General features: G+C 30.0%; 1 protein-coding gene across 6 annotated transcripts in view; it reads right to left on the minus strand.

Annotated features, from left to right (window-relative positions):
- Window positions 1-26235, minus strand: part of mahj (LisH and WD40 domain-containing protein mahjong) — a 113746-nt gene that overhangs the window by 34272 nt on the left and 53239 nt on the right. For 4 of the 6 annotated variants that reach the window (XM_075372419.1, XM_075372417.1, XM_075372418.1 and 1 more), the window contains exons 15-20: window positions 25954-26037; window positions 21157-21282; window positions 18285-18438; window positions 17145-17290; window positions 10856-11071; window positions 4418-4602 (exon numbers count right to left, since the gene is read on the minus strand). In XM_075372419.1, coding sequence (XP_075228534.1) covers window positions 4418-4602; window positions 10856-11071; window positions 17145-17290; window positions 18285-18438; window positions 21157-21282; window positions 25954-26037 — 911 coding nt within the window. The remainder of the gene's footprint in view (window positions 1-4417; window positions 4603-10855; window positions 11072-17144; window positions 17291-18284; window positions 18439-21156; window positions 21283-25953; window positions 26038-26235) is intronic. The other 2 variants (XM_075372421.1, XM_075372420.1) reach the window with 1 other exon arrangement.

Genomic DNA, 26235 nt, shown 5'->3' on the forward strand with positions numbered 1-26235 from the left:
GTAGTAATATTTTTACTTGCTAACTAAACCACAATCTGTAAGAAATACTAATATGGTTCAAGATATGATATCTGTAAATTTTCAAGATGCGCTTTACATTTTAGTAAATCTTTTATTCTTAATTTTTTGCAATGGTTTTTTTTAAAATTTCAATTATGTTCATTTTCTTATTTTTGTGCTTTTTTTCTTGCATGGAATTACCCATGAATAGCACAATTATTTTAACAAAATCTACAGAATGAACTTACCTTTAATTAATCAAAGTAATTTATGACTGAAATGTTAGCAATATTTGTTTCCTCATATGAAATATTTACCAGCAGGGCAGAATTTATTATATAGATTTTTAACATTTATTTTTTCACTTTACACTTCACAAAAAAAACGATTTTATTATCTTTTAGGAATTTTTTTGTTATTTCTACAACTAAGACTGATAAGTTATAAAATAAGAAATAATTTTCTTTTTATTTGAAATAGAGAACAGGTGTTCTACTATTCTGATGATATAAGAGTTTATTTGTTTACTTGCTAAGAATGTATTTTAGTGAAAACTTTCACACAATGAAATGAACAACTCCAATCAAATTGGAGTTTATGACAATTTTTTTGTGGTTTCTTAAAATGTGGTTGAATTTTTGAAAAGATTTTAATAGACAAGAATTAAAACAAATCTGGGAACAGTTTTAATATTTTACATATAATACAATATTATTTATAATAATATAGTTAATATTTAAATATATAAATCTAATAGTGTCTGTGAGTCTGTTACTTTTTCACACAAAATTTGCTCAACTGATTGAGCTAAAATTTTTACATGAACATAGTTTTTATACAGGGTCATTCACGGGAACCGGATGTTTTTGAAGTGGGTTGTACTCGGGCGTTCGTGGTGGGAGGGGCACGTGGCTGGTGTCTGACGTTTCCTTTGTTCATAGCATTTACATTTTAGTCGTTGAGATGGAGCAGTGGACGCTAGACTAAAGCCTGTACGCATATGACACTTTTGTGTGAAATGACGAATCCATAACTGCTGTTCAGTGAGATTTCCGCCGTCAGTTTAATATCCATCGTAATGCAAGTGTCCCTTCTCGTAACACAATATTGCGATGGGTAAACAACCTTCGAACAAGTGGTTCAATATTGAAGAAAAAACCACCGGGTCCCCGACGAACTGCTAGCACTCTGGAGAACATCGAACGAGTAAGGGAAGCCATTGTCAGAAGTTCACGCCGCTCTATTCAGAGGCATTCAGCAGCGCTTCAAATGAGCACTAGTACGGTAAGACGAATTCTGCATACAGACCTGCATTTCCATCTCTACAAGATAGCCGTCGTGCAGCAGTTAAATGAGCAAGATTTCACGCAGCGATTACAATTTTGTAGACAAATGCTTACCATTTTTTAAGAAAATGAAAATTTGTTATTGTTAATGAGTGACGAAGCCCATTTTCATCTGAATGGCTTCGTCAACAAACAGAATTGCCGGTATTGGGCAGAAAGAAACCCACATCAGCTTCACGAGAGACCACTTCATAGCCCAAAGGTGACTGTCTGGTGTGCAATAGGAAAGGTCGGTGTTAGTGGACCATATTTATTTGAAGAAAATGACGCTGCCGTAACTGTAGCAGCTGATCGTTACATTGCGATGTTGAATACGTTTTTCATCCCTGAGTTACGAAACCAGGAAATCGATTTTCAAAATGTGTTACTCCAGCAGGATGGAGCTACAGCGCACACAGCGAGGGCAACGATGGTTGTTCTCTGTAACTTGTTTCCGGGACGGATCGTTTCCAGATTCAGCAACATTCCTTGGCCCCCTCGGTCCCCCGACTTGAGTAGTTGTGATTTTTTTTCTGTGGGGGTTTCTGAAATTGCGTGTGTACGGCAATAAACTGCGTACATTGGAGGACCTAAAGATCGCAATTCGTCATCACGTTACCCAGATTGATGTAGACATGCTGGAAAGAATTGAAGCCAGTTACCGTGAAAGGCTACAACAATGTATTGCCCAAAATGGATATCACTTGCTGGACATAATTTTTTGTTCATGAGTAAGTAACAAATGCTTTGATTTAACAAGTGTTTCAGTACCAATAAAACTAATTTCAAGTAAATATTCAATTTTTTATGATTATTTTAAAAACATCCGGTTCCCGTGAATGACCCTGTACATGAAAAGAACATAAGACACTATTGCTGTTATGAAATTTTTCACAGTTTCATGATGGTGGTCGTTTTAATGGCTTGCAGTATGGATATGTCCTTAGCCAACATTCAACTTTACTATGGCCATACTGCTGGTCAAATCACATTCAGAGACCATTTGCAGTATTGTAAAATTAATTTCTACAAAAAAAAATTATCTTTGTTTTTTCAATATCTCTTTCGGTTATAGAGAAATTAGTCTTAAAGGTGTGACAGTATATGGCATGGCAGCTCAACCTACACAGCCACTGTCACATTGTCACAGTTACTATGGATGCGACACAAATGGCTGCACCTGCCTCTAGTAACTTGATTAAATATACAAGAGAAACGAAGTATGTTGATCTCCTTGTGGTGTTTTTTAGGTTATACTAAGACTGTGCAAAATACTTTTTTACCCTTATGTAGGATGGTAAACAGCTATAATTACTATTTTTAAAATGAGGACCAATTATTTTGAAACCTGATCACTAAAAATTTCAAGTGCTATGCTGATGAAACTTTGTTCAGAAGAAATTATAATATACTGATAAACTTTATAAACTGAACTGGCTTTAATTGTTATTTTATCAGTATTATTCTTACAAGCATGACAATAATAAACACAGTGGGGCTCCAGAGGATGGAGCCCCCTGGATATATGAAAAGGATGTGCGAAGCAAACCCTGATCAGCAAGTAAAAAATATATTTTTTTTAGAATTTTGACTTTTTAGTTAATAATAAGATTTGAAATCAAGAGGAATCCACATAGTTCAGCTTACTTCATGTTAAGCAAAAAAGAAAGAGATGATTATCTGTTTATTTTATATAAAATTCATATAATAAGAGTGCATCTGGAAAATTGATATGTACTGGAATTATAAAAGTGTGATGATGAAACTTTCTTAACTTTAAATTTTTATTTCAATATTTTATAAAAATGACAATACAATAACTGGAATAGTTTATAAAGTGCTGAAAATGACCTCTTCCAACATCAATATAACACTGCATGCATCTCAATTTGTTTTCAAATACTTTAACGAGCTTATGTACTGAATGTCTTGTACACTTGCCATTACTGCAATTTCTAATTTGTCAATTGTGGATGGTCTGTTACGATACACTGCTTATTTTGTTGCCCCCCATAGAAAGTAATCTGGGAGAGTTAGATCAGGCAATCGTGCAGGCCACAAACACTCAAAATGATTTGTTCACCAAAAACATTTTATATTTAAAAAAAAATCACTGGTGTGTGCTATCTAGTTGGGACCAACCATGATTGATTTCTTCTGTTAACTGACTAATGAAGTTTATTAAAACAGCACAATGATGACTGATTAACCGCATTTCCAAAAAAAAGATTGGACCCCTGTGCACTTACTACTCACACTGTCCCAAAATCCAATTTTTCCTTTGCGTAAAGATTGTTTATGTAATTCATGGTTGTTAGTTGTCATGGGAGGATATATAATTAATATAGCCTCAAAGATGAAACCATGTTTCATCTGTAAAAAGTGTAATGTCGAGGATACCTAAAGAATTTTGGTCAATAAAATGTTTAAACCATTGACAATAATTTAGTTTTTTGCATGATTTATAGGTTTTAGTTCTTGAACTCACATTACTTTGTAAGAGGTAAGCTTCATTTCTTTTCTTACGACTTTGTGTAATAGCAAGTCTGATATCTTGCTGCTGTGCTAACTAACGCATTGATCTTGATGGACTTTAGGCCAAAGCAACTGAAATATCAAGCAACTTCATTTGTTTAGTTTAGGTATCTTCCACTTTGATCATTGTCTTCAACAGAACCTGTTACCCAAAATTTTTTGATAAGAGTTTGAATAAGAACTCTTATAATAAGAATAAGAGTTCATCATTGCAGTGAGGAATACAAGTACTTGGCAACTTTCCAGAAAACTTGTACTTTACTAAATCAGTATACTTGTCACCTTCACAAGACGTGTTCAACAAGAAAAAGGTGTTCCTCTGTAGAAAGAACTATTATGTTTCTTACAACTATTGATTTTGATAAAAGAAACAACATGAAACAAAGCACGTTCAATCACAACTCAACAACTGACGTCTTGGTTTATTACTGCCCAACAAACCCGCATGGCAACCAAGCTAATGCTGAAAGAACAGAATGCATTACATAATTCTAAAGCATACTTCACATCAACTTTGCAATGCACAATATTAAAGAGATTTGTAGAAAACAATTTACCTGGCATTTGATAATGTAAGCTTAATAGGTTGTCCAGAAGATGCTGTATTAACATTAGAAGATGCACTACCACGAACACTAAAACCAGCACCTAAAGGACTACATGATGGTGAAGCAAGATCAGAACTCTGATTTGTAGAAGGTGCTATTCTATGTATATGATGTGATGTTTGTGCTCCTCTAGACTAAAATACAAAAATAAATGTAAAAAAGCAACAAAAAAGACATTTTTATAAAATAATTTTTGGTTATTAAATGAAATTTGTATATTTGTGTCCGCCCATTGCTTCCGTAATGAACTGATTATTATTTATAGAGTTAATATTTTAAAATTGCCAGTAAATGGTTTTATTATATTTTTTTAATTTCTTTATTTCACAGCAGAAGTTAAGTAATCTAAAAATTCAATTTAGGTTAGAAAACTCGTAATTACCGATTTCATATTGCTATTACATCAACTTAAATTTTTCATGAAATAATTATTAAAAATTATCATTAATTCAACCATTACTTTTAGAGCCTTTTAAGATACATGCCAGTTTTACTTTAAAGCTGTAATCCCTTTATAGCAAATATTCAGTTAATTGATGTCATAAATAGCTCACATGTTGTTAATGATGTAGGAATGCCTCTCTGATCTCTCAGTGAGATTACAGAAGCATGATGATTGATTGACTGACTGACTGATTGTGATTGACGATTGATTGATTGATTGAAATGATTGATGATGATGATAATTAATTATCAAAAATTATAATTTGCAAATAGAATCAGGAATTCTATATACAAAACATGCGTTAACAGTTATTCCATTATTTATTTTTAACTGTGAAAACATTATTAGTGTTCAAATAAGAGGAACTTACACTCTGTTAAACAAAGCATGCCAATTTATTGGATAAAACTACAGGATAACATTTATCCTGTAATCTTATCCAATATTTATTGGACATCCTATTTATATATACTTCTTATTTATTGGATACTTTTTTTGCATATTAATGCAGACTTAAAAGAGCATTTACCTTTGATTGTTGAATGAATTAATTACGAGAATTTGTATTTCTGTAAGTTGTCTGCAAGTTAACATTTGGGAAATAAATTTCACAAACTGATAATTAAAAAATATTTATTTGTATCTTTAAACTAAACTTTCCTTTTTTCCTCCTTTTTAAAAGTCTCCACTTAAATTTTAACACTGTGCCACTACTAATCTTTCAAATAAATAAAAATGTAATTAGTTCTATCAGCTATTCAGTGTCAGGTTTTAATCTTTTCATCGCTTCCAAAATGATGCAATCTAAAATTCTTTAATTTGTAAAAAAAAAATTATGTCACTAGGAGCCAAGGTTGTACTACGGTGGATGACTGAGAACATTTCATAGTGAAAATTTTTAAGCAGATTATAATAGACAGGCGTTATCATGAAAGAAATAAAAATAATCTGTGTCATTTGTTTTGTATCTCATGACAAGAACCAAGTGTTTCCTGGCTTGCATTCATAATCTCATCACAATAATGTTCCTTATTTGCTAATCACTTCCCATGAGGGTAACCATTTCTAATTCAAAAAAACCAAATCAAAATTCAAATTTTCCAACTGGCTGGATTTTATTTTTCCCCATATATTTTTTAACATTTAAGAAAACAGTAATATGTTCACAGTCATGTACCTTGGCTCAAAGTAAGCTAATTCAGCAGAGAACTAAATGACTTCATTGTTGGCCAGAGGTCACCAGATGATTGCTGGACACAAGCATTAATTATCATACAAATGGCCTGCACATATTCTTACTTAGGGCATTATCCCTAAAATATACCAAATATTGACATTAAAAAAAAATATATATATATATATATATATATCCATAAAACTGTTATATGGTTAACCTTCTATCATTTAAACACACAATTTTCCTTCACCACATTTACATTCATGAAAAATAAGTTTAATTTTCTTGATAATTTTACAATGCAGAGTTTAGTAAAATTTTGAATAATACTCTTAAACATTTCTATTTTGTCAACTAAAAACAAAACATAAACGCATTAAATTTAAGTCTATGATTAAAAATTAAAATAAATTTATACAATTAACTCTCGTCTAAGAAGATATTGGAATAATTAATGTTTTCATTTTTTTTGGATGATTCAGCTGATGACACTAAAAATTATAGATCTTGAATCCTAATTTCCACAATTTGCAAGCAACAGACTATTTTTTATGCAGGTGGAAATTGAAGATAAAGCGTTATGAAATTGAGTTAATTTAGATTAATTTTTTTTACTGTCAGGATTTAAAAAAGAAAACGGACAAACTTTATTTTAATTTTTGGATATACGAGGGATGTTCAATAATTAACAGGACAAATTGATGTAGAAAAAAGATGGTTCATTCAGTGACAATGAAACTTTTTGAGGGTAAAGTTGGCAACCTTGGGAACACATTTAACCAGCTGTTCGGTCATAATTAATCTAAATATACTGTTTTTATTGATTTCAGAACGTCTGCTACGATTGAAACATGTTCGCCAGAAGAGCAACATTCAATGATAAGATTTTTGCTATCAGAAATGTGAAACCGGCAGAAATTTACTCAAAAATGTTGTAACAGTATGGTGAGAAGTGTGAAAACCACAGTAATGTGTATGAATAGGTGGAACAGTGTAATTCAGGCAGAACTCCTGAATGACTGACTGATTTCCATCGCTTCTGAAAGACCAGTTGAAGTTGCAAGTACCGTGCTGCAAAATCGCATAATGATCTAATTCACCAAGACAGGCGAGTAAAAATTCCAAAATTGGTAGTTTGTTTAATATTAGTGTTGGAACTAAGCATTTTATCATTCATGAGGTGCTGAATTATCGCAAAACGTGTTCGTGATGGGTTCCAAGATAGTTGACTCAAGCCCATAAAGACACCCGGACTTGCATTTTTTCTGGGCTTAAAGAATAGTTTGAAGTGAAAGGTAACTTTCTAGATCGTACAAGTATAATAACCTGTGATGAAACATGGATACAGCATTTTGAGCCTGAATACAAATGGCAAATTAACAATTAAAAACTCATGTGTCACCTGATAACGTGATGTTCATGGTCTTCTGACTTGCCAGGCTTAACTTTTGGAAGAACGTACAGCAATAAGTGGGTGCTACTCTAACATGCTCCCACAGAATGTGGGACCTGCGATACGGTGAAAACTTCAGGGCGCTCTCACAAAAGGTGTAATTCTCTTGCATGCCGTGTGCCCCCACATCCTCCTTACAGCCCAGACCTCGCGCTCCATCCAATCTTCATTTGTTTGGTCTGCTCAAAGACGTTATATGTGGCAAGAAGTTTGACAAAGAAGCGATCAAAATAGCAGTACATGAATGGTTCAAACAACAAAGTAAAGACTTCTATACTGCAGTTATCAGAAAGCTCACAGAATGGTGGGACAACTGTATAAATGTTGCTGGAGACTATGTTGAAAAGAAGTGTAAGATCTATTGCCATTGAATAAATTGTTTTTCCTCTACATCAATTTGTGTCATTAATTACACTGGTCAACATAAAAATTGGAACTGAAAAGGGAATAGGTGTTCTAGAAGTGTAAGATCTATTGCCATTGAATAAATTGTTTTTCCTCTACATCAATTTGTGTCATTAATTACACTGGTCAACATAAAAATTGGAACTGAAAAGGGAATAGGTGTTCTATATAGTATTTATAGGCTGAATCTGAATATGTATTCCAAAGCAACCCATTCTTAAGTTACAACCCCTTAAATTGATTTGTTCTAGCATTCACGGAACAAACAATACAAATAAGTGAGTACATTCGTATGTTTGCTTTTGCATATATGATTTATATTGTGAATTTTACAATGAATAAAAGTCTGGCTTATAAAAATTTCTCCAAATATTTTTTGTTACATTTGCAGAGAATTCACCATGAAAAGTTAATGAAAACCAGCATTGAATCTGCTGAAAAACTGCTTAAAACATTATTTTGACTGTCCTTTGGGAGAGACTAAGATAGATCCTGGGCTCCACATGTAGCATGCATCAAGTGCTATGTTAAAGAGCAATTGCCTTTGGATGAAAGGTGTCCCTATGATTTGGCAAGAGCCTACTAACAGTTATGATGACTGCTATTTCTGCTTAACAAATGTTATTGGTTTCAATCCAAACAATAAAAGCAGTATCGCATACCCAAATGTTCATTCAGCTATAAGACCGGTACTTCATGGTGTTGATTTATTGATTCTGATTACTCCAACTTCTTGGAAACAAATTTCTGATTCCCCAGAAGGCTCAACCGATGAATCCTCAACTTAAATAAATATTAATTGCATTCTAAAAGAATCAGATACTGAACCTCACCTCATCACACAAGCAGAACTAATGACCTAATTCATGACTTGTATTTGTCGAAACAACATGCAGTATCTCCCAGGATCATGTCTTAAATAATGGAATTTATTAAACAAGGATACTAAAATTTCAGTATATAGAAATCGAAACAAAAACTTACTGAAATACTTTAGAAGAGATGGTTTAATTTGTTCCTGCCGTGATGTTAAGGGACTAATGTCCGAACTGGACATTGAATATGTTATTCATGATCGGCATTTATTTATAGACTCGTCAAAAAGAAGCTTAAAGACAGTGTTTAAAACTCAAATAAGTTTTTTTTTGTACCGGTACAACACATGCTGTACCAGTGTAACTCCTGAGTGGCTTTAGAAAATATATATTTCTTGTGTTTTTGGGATAGTAGGGATACAGATAAATACTACCCAGTTAAAGACTGACCAATAACAAATCAGTTTACCTCAAGAAAAGAAAATGTTGTCAATATTCTCCTTTTCGAAGTAGATCGTATTACTTTACCATCTCTACACATAAAACTAGGCCTTATGAAGAATTCTGTAAAAGCATTAGATAAAGGTGGAGAAGGCTTTAAATATTTACCTGAGGTTTTTTCACAATTAAGTGAAGCCAAATTAAAAGAGGGAATATTCATCAGGCCACAAATAAGAAAATTAATTCGAAAAATATATTTGACAGCAATCTGAATCCTAAAGAACTAGCAACATGGAAGGTCATTCAAAAATGTCGTTATTGGTTTTCTTGGAAACAAAAAAGCTAAAAACCATGATCAGCTTATAAATGAACTCACAGTGAACTACAAAAATTTAGGCTGTAGAATGTCACTGAAAATTCATTTTTTGAATTCTCATTTGGACTTTTTGCCTTTAAACTTGGATATAAGCGACTAACAAGGAGAAGGGTTCCACCAAGATATATTGCAGACGGAACAACATTATCAAGGCAGATAGGATCAATATATGAAGAATGACTACTACTAGATGAAGAAAGAGAAGAATTCACTGAAAACAAAAAAAAAATAAGAAAAAAGAAAATAAGATAATCATAAATGTCTGCAAAGTAAAGGAAGTAATTTTAATTGTAATTATTATTATTTTTGTATTCTATTATTTAAAAATTTTCTCAATATTTTAAAGGGTCGTAACAAAAAATCTGAGGATAATGAAGAAAAACTGATTTCATTTTAAGATTCAGTAATTCTAATCCACCTACTTTTATCTCATTTTCATTTTTTTTTTTAACCTGTTATTGAATGTCCCTCATACTTTTTACAATACTGGTATTTTTTCAAGTATTACTTATTAATAGTGAAAACTAAACAATACACAATTTTTTTTTATGTTGAGTTGTGATACTAGTTAAGCACTTCATAAAAAGAGCTTGTAAATTTCAATACACTCAAAACATATTTCGATATAATGAAGTACAGCAATCTGCAGTAAGCACTAACAACCATTCAGGTGCTGACAGTAGTTTTTACTAATCAAACATTTTAGTCTATATGAAGTAAAATATAGTTATAAGTTATAAATTACTTTTAATAGTATCTTATTCATTAGTGATAAAGCTGATGGTTTCATAAGGAATCTTTTTTTCGGCATCTTTAATTTCATATTCAAGTTCAACTTTTCTTCAACTTCAAGTTACTAGTGATAAATAACTGTTTCTTACTGACAAAGCGAAGTTTTAACTTATTCAGTATTTTTAACTGGTAAACAAGATATAATTAACTACATATGCAAATAGCAACATCAATAGAAAATCATATATATTCAGGATTAAATTCCTTCGGTACACTTTAAAAACATCTTGAAAATGACCATTCTTAAAGAAACCAGTTTCCTCTATGTGCCAAAAAAGCCAACACTAAAAAAAAACTAAAAATATTTTCTTCATCTATGCACTTAAAACACTTACTTGAAATCACCAACAGTATTTTTATAAATAAATGACATTTATATGCCACAGTATTTACAAGCACTAACAGGTGACAACCACAATAGAGAAAAAAAAATGAATAAATAAAGTTATGGTTATAATGATCGATAAATGATGAGTTACATACCCTAGATGGTTGACCAGGACTTCTTTGTTGATACGTGAATGGAGACAGGAATGTGGATGGTGTCCCAGATTTTATAGTAACGTTTGGTGGAAGACCAGCTTCACGTTGTAAAACCATAGCAGATTCTACCATACCGTGTTGAAACAAATGGTTATGCATTAATTGGAATAATTGCTTATCACTAAATTGTATTCTAGTTTGAGCTATTATGTTTGCCTGTACAAAAATTTGAGAAAATATTTTATTAATTAAACAGAAATATATTAAAGTAACAAATATTTTGGTTATCTAAACTAGTTATTGACTACACCTGTCTTGTCTATTTTCTCTCATTTTTACAGGAGTTCAAAATTCTCACTCTCAAAAGCTTTACTTACATCTAAAATGAGTGATATAGCCAAGGTAAGCTGTAAGAGATGCAGCAAAACAGATTGAGATACTTTCAGCACATATGCAGGGTGTATCACAAAGTTCTCCTGGGACTTTCATAACCTTTTCTACTTTTGAAAATAATGGAAAAAGTTCATATAAACATACATTTTAAAATACTTTGTTTGTGAGTTAAGGCTAGCGATAGATGTCGCTCTGATTTCAGCTACCCTGGTATGACATCAGCGTCATACTTTAATTTTTAGGACATGAATGTATAATTTCTTATGGTTTTTGATCTGAAAAATCAAATAAAATAAGTCCCAGAACCATTATTTGCAGTAGTTTTTGAGAAATCTGGGGTGAAAACCAACAACTTATAAGGTAAAAAACCAGTTTTTTTTTTTTAATGTTTAAATGAGTATAAACACATAAAACCTTTGTTTTATGCAGAAAATTTAATTCTCAACAAAATGGTATAAGATAAGTTGAATGAAAAGAAAAGTCTGAAAAATTCAAATTCATCTGTAGCTCTTTTTTGTTCTTCAGGGCAGTTCTTAAGTTGCTCAGCTGCATTCATAATGCAGAAAATTAATTTCTCCTGAGAACGTATTTTTGTTTTGTAGATATTATTTTTCATCCATCCTCAGATGTAAAAATCTTCAGGTATTAGAAAAGACAATTTCAATGGTCAGGAATGAAACAAAAAAAGGAGCTCCATGAATGAACCATTTCTCAGGGAAATGATGATTTATGTAAGTGGAAATGGCACAAGAAAAGTGAGTAAGCACACCATTGTGCTGGAAGAATACTTTGCGTCTCAGCGCTAGAGGAACTTCTTCAAGCAGCTACAGCAATTCTTGCTTATTTGTTGATGTAAAAAATTTGTAAAAACAAAATTTACTGTTAAAAAAGGAGGTCCACATTCCTGGTCAAGACCAAGATCGCCTGATCAACCTTTACATTTTTTCATCTGGGGATGGATAAAAAATATTGCAGACAAACAAAAATACATTCTCATGAGGAATTAATTGACCACATTATGGATGCAGCTAAGCAACTTGACAGCCCTGAAGGGCTAAAAGGAGCATCAAAAGCAGTACAGAAGCATGTAGTTAATGAATAAATAATACAATATTAATGAATATAATGTATAATCTAAATGTGAGTTACAGATATGTAAATTAAATTATAAATGTTAATATGATGTTTATGAGTAAGTCGGCAATCTTAATTTATGCAAGTTTGGACCTCTGCCCTCCATGACGAATCATAATTGGGCAGATTGAAAAGAATTAGTTTGCAGTAGTGGTAGTACATCACTATAACAGACGTACCTTTGTTCTTGACTTAAATGTTTTGATTGTGGTCTTAAATCTTGATAGGGATTATGCTTATTATTACTATCAATATTATCATTTGTATTAATGTTAAGATTCGTTTTTTGTACACTCTATTTCCTTTGTTGTGAATTAAGATTTTCAAAAGGAGTCTTCGCTTTTCAGATACCATATATATGCTTCGATAGAGGAATATTCTCTTGAGATAACATATGCAATCTATTTTGATAAATATTGTCATCTCATTGCAACAGATAATTATGATTATCATCAATATTTGAATAATCTAGTTTATTCTTAGAATATTGTTTATTATTATTATAAAATTGTTGGATTGATACCTTAGGTTGTGGTTTCTCAGTAATAAAATGTCTTTCGATGTTCGATCCTTATTGTTTCATCTGGATTTGTTGATCCCAAAAAAGCACAAATCATCTTCTTTTAACTTTCCTTTGATTATTTTTTTCCATCATTACATTGACAACACATGATATGTACGATACAACTCTACCAATTTTTCTCTGTGACTGATTCTTAGATAAACAATAATTATTAATTTCAGTTATTACTTTCTAATTTAGAATCATTAAAATTGTCCATGGATGAGTGTACTGTGTTTCTTAGCAAATCTTACATCGATTTTTGAATAACACTGATTAGTGGAATGGCCTTTACGCAGACAATTAGATAAACAATTATTATTTTCAAACAGGCTTTACGATTATCAATGTACAAGTTTAAAGATTCCTTACACTGATATAAGTAATGATTTGAGTTCAAAAATGAACATTGGTTAAAGTTAAATTTTGAATAAAAACTGACATTTTTTTCTTTTATATTGTTTGCTATAATTTAAAATAAAGCATTTGGAAAAAGATTTGGTTGAATTATTGTAGCGATTTAGTTCAACATTGTTTCCTGTATTCACTTGCGTATTTGAAGTGATTAGTAAATGTTTTCTAGAAGTTGTCTTCTCATGTTGAGAAATTCTATAAGACTTTAAAGTTGGGAAATCTATGATTTGACAATTTCTCTTTCCATAATCTTCAAGTACTTTAATCCAATTTACATGTTAGAAATTGGACTACGAAAAATTCACATGTATTAACAGGAAGTTGTATAGCTTCAAAAAAAATTTACATGTAAGGATATTTTGTTAATAAAATTAGACAAAGTATCTACAGATTCTCTTTTTATGGAATCTGAACTTATGACGCAATTAGAATTATGAGATGCGATTAAATATTTGTTGTCAAATTGTACCTTTAATAATTCTAGAGCAATAATATAATTTTCGTTAGTTATTGGCAGATCTTTAATGATGGCTAGTGCTTCATCTTTTAACGAAGCATGCAAATAATGCAGTTTTTGTAAATATGTTAAATCAGTATTATTATGTACTAAGTCAATAAATATGTTATAAAAATGCTGCCACTCAAACACATTACCTCTAAATACAGGTGTATTGATTGGTTATAATTGTGTTTGCTTAAATATTGTATTTGAATTAATTTCTTTATTAGATGATTTTTGATTATTATTTTCATTTCTTAAATGTTGCAATTTGCACTCTGTAATGCACAAGTCTCGTTCAAGATCCAAAAATAAATCACATCATCAAATTCAATTTCAATTTTAGATTGAATGATGTTATATCTGTCTTACAAATCAAGGTTTCTTAACTTAATTTGTAACTCAATTCTATCATCTTGTGAGGAATCAAATTTCAGTAAGATTGCAAATTCTTGTTATACAAGCCTTTACTGACCCTCTTTGTCTTATTAATTGTTCCAATTTCATAATGATATTAAATAAACTAATAATATGAAATGTTAAAAAGATAAATAAAATGTGAAATGAATCAACGATATTACATAAATGATGAAACAATGTAAATTAAATGTAATAAACTATCAAAGATGTTTACGTAAATGATGTTGTAGATGTTGATGCTGTGAGTGCATTTATGCAGTAGATTGTTGAATATGAAGACTCTTGAATGATGTTTCTTCAAATTATACATTTTATCCGCTGTTCTGGTAGATTAAATAATGAATTCTTCAAAAATGTAGATAATACATATCTGTAGTCGGAGGACCAAAAAATATAGTGTGTACAGAGTCGTGAATCATCAGGAGCCGAGTTCGTCTGAAAGGAGCTGGGTGAACTGTATTGAGCTGATGCAGCTGACAGAAGCCAAGTGTGCACTGATAGAAAGACCTTTAACTTACAAAGTCCTTCTTAAATAAATTTTTAATAACATGCACTGAGTCTGAACACAATGTACTTTGATCTAGTGTACTGTTTCTAAATAAAATTCTAATTTTTCTTTGTTTTATTAAACTTATCTTATTATTAATTTTATTCAGAATTAAATTCTATATAAGTTTTTTTTAAAAGTATTATAGTTTATTACCCATATTTATTGGTTTTCAACCACAGAGTTCTTAAAAACTAGATACAGTTCTGGGACGTAGTTCATTCAATTTTTCTGGTTAAAAAGATTTTACTACAAAAACATTTAATTAAATTAATCCCATTAAAATGAGGTTGCTGAAATCCAAGTGAAATCTTTCACTTGCCGTAACTTGCAAACAAAGCATTGTAGAACATACGTTATGAACTTTTTTTATTATTTTCATGCGTATAATAGGTTATGAAAGCCCCAAGAAAACTTTGTGATACATCCTGCATATCAGAAACAGACACAATTCCTATTCAAGATATGAAACAAATTTGTATATCAGGTGGTTCATTTAAATTGAGACACATTTTTAAATCAAAAACTACACATTTTAGGAAAAAATGTTTCATAAAGTTTTTCCATTTCAAGGGGGAAATACGTTCACAACCTATGTTATCTTTGACAAGGTCATTTAAATGTCGACTTAATTTTTTAAAATAGAAACCTATATTTTTTATCGCAGAATCAAATTAAAAAAAAAAAATAGTTTCATTTCAGACTTTTTTTCTCTAAAATTGATAGTTTTTTAGTTATTCATCTTCAAAAATACTGTAGGCCCATAAATTGGTGTTTTTAGTCTCATTAAGTCTGACCTAGCTGACAAGTTACATCCAGCTGATGTTAAATTTTAAATAAAACAAAACTAAATTTTAAATAAAAAACAATCAATGCTAACAATAATGAAGAAAGAAGAAAAAGAAATTGAGCATGTACACTCCAGTGAACTTTTTAAAATAGCCTAAAAGTGATGTTCCAAGTTGCAAATGATGTTTGTCTAAGTGAACGTATTATCAGTGTCTTCAATTAAATATTTTATTACTTTGTTACTCACCAACTATTAATAAATATTAAATTATTTAGTTTTTATTTATTTGAAATTATGGAACAATTTACAGTTAGATAAATGCAATATTTATATAATAAAAACATTACTAAAATCAATCCAGAACCCATGACAGATAGGCAGCCAAAAATATCAATTAATAAAAATCAAGCAAAGCAATCTGTTGAAATAATTAATTAACCATGTTATTGAAAACTCTGTAGACAATTACACCAGAAATAGCTAATGGATTAGAGTTGAAGCTCTTTGTGAAATCAAAAGCATAAATAAAATGACCTTCCAATGATCTACTGTTTAAATAATACATTGAAAACTTGAAAAATATATAGAATTGATTATCTTTCCCACATATTTTCTTGGTTATTTGTAAAAAAAAAGTAGTCTCTAAAAAACATTACATTACATTACAAATTGATATGAACAATAAACACACAAGATTCCACAATATACTTAGTAATTCAAGTACAGTCAACTCCCAATTATCTGCGATAATAACCAGGAAGAAGAGCACAGATTAATAAAAAAATCATAGCAAAATTGCAGTTGATCCAAAAATAATATTTAGTAAAGTACTGTGTTAAAATAAATATTATATTACACCAAAGTATTTACTTGCACTATTAAGGTAAATAATAAAATATACTATTACATACCTGGTAAAAGTAATATCCAGAAGTTTATTCAAAATACGTATTAACATATAACAAATTTTCACTATCACTAATACTTCATGTAAATAGACTGTACATACAGTACTATGTAATGAATTAACACTTATTAAACCTACAGTAGGTAATGAGAAAAAACATAGACATAAAAAAAAAATTAATAAATTTTGCATTTTACTCTTTAAGATATTAAAATACAGACCGTTTGTTGTTTTGGTGACTGAAAGCACTTTCTTTTAATTGAACTTCATAGTTTTCAAGGCATAATATCACACAACGAACTATCATCCTTATTTTATTCAAAATAAGCACACACTTAAGTAACAAATGAATGAAGGAGTAAAACCTATCACAGAATGATAAAAATACTTTAAACTTTTAGCATCTTAATAAATTTTTAAAAGTTAATTTTTTTTTTGAGAAGCATTGTGGTTAAACTGTTAATGGATAATCGGGGGTTGACTGTAGTTATAATAAATACATTAAGCATACTGGTACTGTAGTACTGTTATTGTTATTATTATTATTAACAACCCCCTTCAATATTCTATAACATTAATAAGTAACTAGTTTATTTAGTAAACCAAAATAAAAAATAACTTACTCTATGTATTTTTGCTAAAGAAACTTCTAACTCAGTTCCACTTGGTTTACTTTTACCATAAACACGTTCTAACAATTCAACAGCATGTTTTTGGAATTTAACATGTTCTTGCCTTTTATCTTGAAGAATTGGATCCCGCATCAAATCTAAAAATATATACAAATTAATAATAATTAACACAGCAAAATAACAATATCAATAATATATAACAGCAGCAACATGGATAAAAAAAATTAATACTTTCTTAAACTCATAAATCAACCCAATTAAAGCAAAAGCAAAACAGCTTTTTGCAGTAGGTTTTGAGGATGGAGTAATAACAATTTCGGTCAACTAATGTCTGAAAATCACCACATAAATTTGTACTATACCTGCACATCATGTTATTTTTTTATTATGATATCCCAAGCTGAAAAATTTATATGGTTGTAACTTACTTTCAAATCTTTGATGGAATCATCCAATTATTAAGTCAAATTTTAAAGTGTTAAACTGTATCCATTTTAAAGTACGAAACAGACTATTCAACATTGTTAACTTCTGAATTGTTGATCATCTGATTTTCATACAGCGGAGACTCTTGGCTAAAACAACTGCACAGAAACCAGACATTTAGAACAGTTTACGAGCAGTTGGATATTTAAAAGCTAATGGACAAATTAGGATAAAATGTTTGAATAGCAAGACATGAAAATGAGTGGGTGAACACCTTCAAATTGGTTTGACAACTTCTAGCAGAGATTAGTTTGGCAGTTTAGAGAGAAAATAAATACTATTCAGTAGAAGATGAAAACAGATAAAAAAACTTACGAGACATGACTTTTGGTTTTATATGAAATTTTTATTAATATTTTAATTATATATATATATAATTAATTATATATATATATATATATATATATATATATATATATATATATTACTGTGAGCTAAACCGCAAAAAGTTTGCATGCAAGAGCTCTGATTGAACAATGTACTTGATTGATTTCATTGTTATTTGACATTACTATAGGCCAGTAAGTAGAATTAATTTCAATAAATAATTATATTCTACTGCTAAGATAAAATTTGCTACATATAATAACATACTATATAATTTGTACAAATAAAGAAGCTAAAGTTATACAACATTTTACATACTTTGAAGTTGTCCATTTGTAAATAATGGTAATTTACTAATGATCTGTCTAACAGTTTCACTGCGAGCTAAACCGCACAAAGCTTGACATGCAAGAGCTCTGATTGAATCGGCGTCTGTTATTGGTGTTTTAACCATCATCAAGGTAAGTAACACCTAAAAAAAAAGAAAAAATTAACAAATTAAACCATAAAATAACAATAAAAACTAACATAGATTAAAATATCTTAATTCAAATGCATAAGTGTAAAAAAATAATAATCTTTTGCCTTTAATAGAAGCCAACAGCATTTTAACAAATGCTGTGTTAAAGAAATCTATTATCTCTTTGAATAGTAATTTTATTCATACTCAGAAACCAGCGTAAAGTTGTTTAAAATGGTTCAGTTTTTAAACATAATTTAGATTTTTTTTAGACTTTTACTGTAGTGCAGATAGGAAATTTCTTATTTATATTATTTCTCCCAAACCTCCATTCCTCCAATGAGTTTTTTTTTTTTTTACTGAGATGCAGTTAATTAATCAACTACTTAATACTATTTTTTTTCTTTTTACTTCACATAAAACAAACATTTTCTTTATGCAATGATGTAACTTTTAAAATCAATTCTTATTTTTAATGTTCTGTGTTACAAGTGAAGGTATTTTTGAAGAAACAAAGCTATACACAAGGTTAGTTTATCACTATTTATAATTTAATTGCAACACAAATAAATTAACTATAGTACTGAAATTTACAGATTAAAACATTATATAACAGGTATTAAAAGTACAATTTTATGATACAACTCTTATACAATTCAAAAATATTTGAAAAAGTGTATTATAGTCAAAACTAGAGTCACAGAGTTCTCTGTAATGAACACTGCTGATGCAATGTAATGTAACTTTCAAAAACAATCAATAAAATATTATCAAGTAACAGAAATATTACTCAAGAATACATGTTGTCACATGTTCATGACTTGATCAAGATATTGAGAGACTGACAATTGAAAATGTTTATATAATTAGAGATTACATACAAAAGAGAATTTAAAAGTAATCATCAGGATTTATTGACGCGTAGATAAACAATGAAAACTAGAATTCAGTCCCATTGACTAAAGACATTAACATGGCCGCTAGTCTTAACACTTTTAACCACTAGTCTTATATTAACAATAATAATATAATAGGTAAGACAAGTATAAAGTTCTTTCGCTGCATATACCTTTACTGTTCACAAATAAAACTATCCTAACAATTTATGAATGAAATATAGTACATTATCTCTTTAACTAACTCTTACACTAACTAACCGAACCATTTCTTGTTTTGGTGTACTCTAATCACTTATAACATCACCATAATCGCGCTGAACTGATTTCAACTGGTCTTCCCCGTTGTATTTATACTCTTACCTTCTTTACTTGAACCATAGAAGCATTCGGTGAAATGTGTGTGAACCACATTCCCATGAAATTCCTACCCTGGTCGGGTAACTCTTATCATGGAACAAACATGTGTTTAGTGAATCAGTGGGCAGTATTACAAAAGATGACTGTTAAACAGGCCTGTTACATTAACAAAAAGGGTTTCTTTTAGCCCCTTTCTGGATTCTCCCATTATTATATTTTCTACTACTTTCTTCTTAATTAGGAGGAATCTGTTACTCAGGTCCATTATACCAGTCTTGTTACAATATTTTTTAAGTCTTTTTCTGTAAGAATTCACTGAATTTACAGTGCTAATGCTGAAATAAGTTGAATATGTAAATATAAGCATGTGATGCAAGCATAGTATACATCTGTTGTGTTAATAAAGATGACAAAATGTTAGTGATGCTATACTTAAATCACATTCTCCAAAAATTACTCATTATTTTATTACAGTAAAATCCCTTCTGGAACAGATGAAACTGAACGTAATCTAGCTCATGAAAGTCAAGTACATAATCTGGAAATGTCATACATACCCTACTGAGATCACAGAGTAAAGTCAGAAACAAAAAAACTTATTTAAAATAGTTTTTCATGTGTGAATTGATATACATCCAAACTTTAGTCATGATAAAATTAATTTTAAATAAAATAAATCTACAAGTATGGTCCATTTTAGATCTACACTGGAGTTATTAGATCATTCCTATGTCTTCGAATTATGAATTCAAATGAGGAATAAGGGGAGAGATGAGTGCCTAAAACAGTTTACATTTGTATATAAATATAAGCATCCAACTCACAGGGTATACAAGGAGTATTTGTTAAGCCTGTGGAACATCAAGAGATAGTCCTCGTAACAACATTATTGAAGTCATTCTTAGTTTTTTACATCTCTGCTAGGAGCATACAGAAAGTTTCAGTCAGATACATTTATAATTCTGTGGCTGGCAGTTGTTTGAATTTATCAAGTATTGTGATGCGTAAGAAGTGGACAAAAGAGAATTTCATGTATTGATCAAACATTACTTTCTGAAAGATACACGAAACTAAAGCCATGCTGGATAAATATTATCAGCCATTAGTATAAATAGTCAGCTTCCATGACTGAAACTTTGTGTATGCTTCTAACCATGAAATATTCTAATACTTTGAATGTAATACAAAATATTTATAGCATATGAAAAATGCCAAGCCTGATCAGGAATGAACCCAAAACCTTCAGCATAAAAGGTGAAGATGCTGAATGATGTTAATTTTCTGAAATTGTATTGAAGTTTGCAACATCTGTATCAAAAACAAACTTTCCTAAAAGTGAAATGTAAATTTAAATTATTCTATATCAAAGAAGTGGTTTAGTAATTTTAGCAGTGGTAGTCTTCTAAAACCTCAGGCTGACCATTCCTGATATGTGTGGTTAACTAATAAAATATAAACATAAAAAATTTCTTACCATAATACCATTATTGGAACGAACACAATCCCATAATTTTTCAATTATTTCCTCACTACTCTTTAAACTATGTGTTCTTTTCTTTGCTGAACCATTCGTTGAATACCGAGCTACTGAACCACCCACCTAGAAAAAAATTAGTAATATAATTTTAAACGTTTGTTCTTTTTTATCAATTGTAATATTTGAACACTTTCTGCTATATATTTCCCAGTTTTAACTTTTTTTTTCTCTACCATTAAACATTCCATTGTCTAATAAGCTGTAATCTAAAAAAAAACTTTAAATCCACAATCTTATATTTACCTAAAAATCTGAATTTTGCTTTTATAACCTAAACATTATTTTATTGGTCAACATATAACAAAAATCATGATCAGCTTTGTTAATTCATTAAATTGCATCCAACCATGAACTTAAACTAAATATAAATTATAAGTAAAAGGCTATCATTATGCCAGGTCATACAAACAACATTCTTCTTTTAAATATTAAATATCTTTTAAATGACCTAACTGTTTAAATCACAATTTAGCATAACTTCTATTTGAAAAATTTTTAATACAAGATAACTGTAATAACTTAATTTTAAAAAATTGTAGGATGCAATATGTGCATAATTTTAAGAATCTGTATTTTTTCAAAGAATATTTGGTAATTAACTTATTAAAAAATTGAAGTATATTAAAATTAGGCAATATGTATAATTTCTAGATTTCCATAATTCAGATATTATTATGACACCCTATCATTTTATTTTAAAACGTTGATTATTTACTCAGGTGTAATAGTAAAGATGTTTATGTGGTTTGATCTTAGATGTGTTCCATTCTTACACTTCTTATTCCTCTAATTACTTTATCCACATAAAAATAGTGAATATAACAAAAATAGTTTGCATATAGTTAAATAACTAAATGAGAGACTGAAACAACTTACACTAGAGATCTTACATGTGTCCATACCTCTAATTGCAAAGTGTCTCGGTCGCATGATAAATTTTAAACATTTTTAGGAAATTTACATTGACTAAACAAATCGGTTTTGAACAATATGGGAAATGGATCTACCTGCAAAACGATTTCGCTATACCTAAAACTTCACAGGGATTAGGTATTTTGAAAAACATGAAGGTAATTCAAATATAAACTGGTATTTGTTTACATAGCTTATGGATATTAGATAATGTAACAAATAAATTACCTTATTTTTGCACATAGTTTCCTTCAATAGAAATACTTTTCTTCACCAAATGGGTAACTGCCTGATCCCCTTATAAAAAAAAGCAAGATGGGTGTCCCAACAACCAATTGTGCACATAATGCTTGAATGCAGCATCATCTTCAAATTTTTTCTCTCCTAAAGCTTCTTGCAGCAGACCAAACAAATGGAAATTACACATGAAATCTGGACTGTATGGTGGGTGTTCCAAAAGGTGTCAAATGAATTTTAATAGGTTTATCATGAATCTGAGCTGCTGTATGCTGTTACGTCATTGAAAATCAGTTGCCGGCGTTATTTGTTGTTATAAGCAGCACCGACATCATCCAACAACTGGCAGTAGTATGGTGCATTTACCATCCTTTTTTCATGAAGGAAATTAATCGGCAGCACCCCTTTGAGACCCAAAACATAGTTGCCAGAACTTTTCCAGCTGACAAGCATGTCTTGGCCTTGATCGGTGTGCCCCCTTCCCACTTTCCCACCAATCCATACTTTTTCTCTTGCTTTCCAAAGTTTAGTGGTGGATCTGCGTTTCACTGAGGTCACAATATGGTCCAAGACTGCCTCTTCTTCTTCCTCAAAACAATTCAGAAGCTGTGGACAGATGTCCTTCCGGATATTTCTCTGTGCCTCAGTGAGAAGATGTGGAACCAACCTCGCCAACATTTTTGTGTATCAAAGTGTCTGACAACATTGTATAAACACTCCCAATTTTTATGCCCCTCTGATACAATTTCAGCAACGGTTATACAGCGATCACCTTCCACAAGGTCACGAATGATCTGAATGTTGTCATCATTGGTTCGTGGATGACATCCATGACTTTTGTTCTCCACTATATAATGACCACTTCAAAATTAAATTCAATTCAATTACACTTCAAACTTCAAACACTTGAGTTTTTGACAGCGTAGTATCTCCAAATACTGCCTAAGTTGAGTTAAGATTTCAGAAGATTTAACACCTTCGTTGGTAATAGATCAGATTATAATTCATTACACACAGACGATGGTATCTCCTGCTCAGACATTCTGCTATTGACATGGGAATATGATATACTGGCATAGCTGGCCAGCTGCTCCCCTCCACACTTATCCTACTAACTACTTCCAGTGCCCCACCACATTTAGTGCTCTTCCTCAATCTGTGCGGCAAAATTCTGGTTTATATATGAATGTCCCTTGTAAAAGGAAATAAAATTAATCTGAATCCTAATAGTTAAAGCTATAGCTTTAAAGATAAATGCTCTCAAAAGATCAACCTCTTAATAATGACTTAACAACCTATACTAAAAAAAAAAGGAAAAAACTGACTAAATTGGTTCAGGAAGTGTTTGAAAGATAACAGATGTATTCCTGTAGGGTTTTTTAATAAGGGGAGGGATTTAGGGATCTGGATTTATCCAACAGGCACTTAAGCTAATAGCCCTTAAGTTTATTATCCATCCACTGTATAGGAAATAGAATCCTTATACTGTTTACATGCAGCCCCTCACTGGATATCATCAATACACACAAGTTTTTCAGGTCCTGAGATCCTAAGGGAGAAGAACCTAGCAGGAGGATATGATCTATATTCATATGACCAATAAAAAGAGAAGGGCTCAAACATGAAGAAAGGAGCATGTCGTGGGAAAGGAAAGTTCTACAACCAAGGTAGATCAGGGTGATTTACCGAGTCACCTGTAACCCTTCATGTAGTTAACTGCTGAAGGAGGTAAGTAAATGAATTCTTTAATTAGGTCAGAACATAATTATATTATGTAATCATATTAGAATGCTATATATGTTACTGCATGGATAAAAAAACTGCTCCAGAATTTGAAAAAAAGATCAAGGAAACCATAAAAAACCTCGATCAGAGCAGCATTAAAAAATATAAAATTAATTAATAAAAAATAAGAAGTGGTTATAGTCCATATTAGTATACTTATACAAAAAATTAATCATGCATCTGTGTAAAAGTAATAAATGAAAAAAACTGGAACAGAAAAATAACAATTTTTAATGTGTTAATTGAAAGATATGAGAACATATTTAAATACATGTTAAACGAGTAAAATTACGATTTATTACATTAGTATAATTTAAAAACTTGAAAAGAGTAATATTACTCTAATTTAATAAATTGGTTAAAAACTTTCTAATTGTATGACATTTTAGTAAAAATACAAACAAAGGCTTAATAAGGTCCTTCCTATTATGCTATTCTACATAATGTAAAAATAGTTCCATTGTTTGGTTTGTTATAAGTGAACATATTATTTTTATGAATAAGTGACTTTTTTTTTGTTTTCAAAGTATAAGTGTCTTTTATACCATATACAGAGTCTTATACATATTTAACCCTTTCACTGGTTTATTTTACTTTGGTTAAACTGGAGAATTCTCTCTTCACTAGTCTATTTGACTGATTTCAGTTAAAAAAATAACATTATCAAATCTTTAACATATGTTGTCACCTAATGTCAGATAATAAAATAGGACGGACATTGTCCGAATGTTCAGCTACTTCATATTTATTTTTTAAAAAAAACCCTTAATTTCTTGTTTTAAATATAATCAAATCAGGTTAATTTAAGTTTTATAAGCAGGCAATATGTGTAACTATCAAAAGTTTTCATTTGTTTTCCTTCGCATGCTAAAAGGTTTTTATAAGTTTTTTGGTTCCTTATTTGAAATAATAATCAGCTAATTTTAATGTATTTGTTCTTTTTAACATAAGTTTGTGATTTAATATAATTTTGAAAGTGACAATTATAAAAAAAAAAAATCATATAAGGTTTAACAAATGGACCCGTGCAAAAATTTTGCAAATTGCCTCTGTTTAGTTTATTCAAGTGTGATGTGACAGATGGGTTAAAAATTTTATAAAAATAAAAACAAATCATGTTAAATACAGTAACAATTTATTTTTAAATAGAGGAAAAGTACATACAGAAAATAGAGGACATACAGTGACTGAAATTAGTAACAAACTGCACAGAACATTAGAAAACATGAAAATACAGTTGCTACAAAATATACTGGTACATTCATGAACATTAGACATTCATGAACATTTCGTGAATCAAATTTAATAAACAGTGAAAAGGTTAAAAAAGATAGTATGATGTGTTTTTTAAACAATATGAATTTGAAAACTTTTATCAGTTGAAATTATTCAAAAAGCTAAGAATCCTAACAATTCATAAATTAATTTATCTTATCTCATAAATAATAAACTATTTTTTCAATTAGAATAATTATTTTAGAAAAATTTTAAAAACTTAATATATTTTAAACACAACATATGAAATTCTAGGGAACATTAAATAAAGATTGCCTGCCCACTGTAGGCAAAAGACATGGAAAGAGAAATTTTTAATTGCTAGAAAAAATTTTAAATTGCTAGACTGTTAACTTTTTAACTTATTATATTAACTTATTGTATTAACTTATTTTGTTTATTTTTTTTTTTTTAGATTGATGTCATTTATTATTTTATTTAGTATGCAACACATAAATAAACAAACAAAATTTATCAATACTTTTTTTCTAATTCATTAATTAGATTCACGTAATATATACATACATCATGCTTCTTAGATGATTGGGATGTACCAGCAACAGACCAAGGTGTCTGAAAAATACTTCTTTGACAAGATATTGAAGATTCCTGAGAAGACCATTAAGTGAAGAGAAGAGGCAAGTGGAAAATGAAGAGAAAAAATACAATAAAGAAAATTATTTTCCTTAATAAATAAAAAAAATTATAAAATAAATAAAAATTAAATGAAACATAATGTCATTAAATTCTTAAAGTAAAATATTAGTAATAATAATAATAATAATGAAAATATTTATACATAAAATA

The sequence above is a fragment of the Lycorma delicatula genome, chromosome 8 (genome assembly GCF_047948215.1).
Source record: "Lycorma delicatula isolate Av1 chromosome 8, ASM4794821v1, whole genome shotgun sequence".
Classification (NCBI taxonomy): domain Eukaryota; kingdom Metazoa; phylum Arthropoda; class Insecta; order Hemiptera; family Fulgoridae; genus Lycorma; species Lycorma delicatula.